This window comes from Eimeria mitis, genomic scaffold (genome assembly GCF_000499745.2).
Source record: "Eimeria mitis Houghton genomic scaffold, Emh_scaff8583, whole genome shotgun sequence".
In the NCBI taxonomy this organism is placed as follows: Eukaryota; Apicomplexa; class Conoidasida; order Eucoccidiorida; family Eimeriidae; genus Eimeria; species Eimeria mitis.
Window position 1 is genome coordinate 149 of NW_013576323.1, and position 687 is coordinate 835.

At 21.4% G+C, this 687-nt stretch overlaps 1 protein-coding gene across 1 annotated transcript in view; it reads right to left on the bottom strand.

The window, feature by feature from the left end:
- Window positions 1–259: 259 nt before the first annotated feature.
- EMH_0095370 (uncharacterized protein) overlaps window positions 260–687 on the bottom strand; it is a gene marked incomplete at both ends in the record, with an annotated part of 1,051 nt that continues 623 nt past the window's right edge. Inside the window, one exon of the mRNA XM_013502217.1 lies at window positions 260–272. Within this exon, the coding sequence (XP_013357671.1) occupies window positions 260–272 (13 nt within the window). The remainder of the gene's footprint in view (window positions 273–687) is intronic.

Sequence of the window (687 nt, forward strand, 5' to 3'; positions counted from 1 at the left end):
ATAGTGGCAGTATACACACTTTTAATATATATATTATATAAATATTACATAAATATTATATAAATATTATATAAATATTATATATATATATATATATATATATATATAAATATTATATAAATATTATATACATATTATATAAATATTATATACAAGTACAAATACAAACAAATAAAAAAGAACAACAGATGCAAACAGAATAAAATAAATAAATAAATAAATAAATAAAACAAAAACAAAAACAAAAAGAAACAAAAGCCTACACCCTGACCCTGAATAAACAAAAAGACAAAACCACAAATACAAATACAAACAAACAAAACAGAGAAACAAACACAAACAGAACACAAATATATAAATAAACAAACAAACAAATAAACAAATAAACAAAAAAATAAACAAATAAATAAATAAAATAAAAAAATAAAAACCTACCCCTGACCCTCGGAATTTCATTGATGAGTGTAAATAAACAAAAACACAAAACCACAAAAACAAAAAAAAAAAGAGAAGAACAAAGACAAAACTAACACAACAAATAAATAAACAAATTAATAAACAAACAAACAAACAAATAAAACAAAAACAAAAAAAAAAAATAAAATAAAAATAAAAATAAAAACCTACCCCTGACCCTCGGAATTTCATTGATGAGTGTGGCTGCCTCCTCGCCGGTGACTGTCTCCC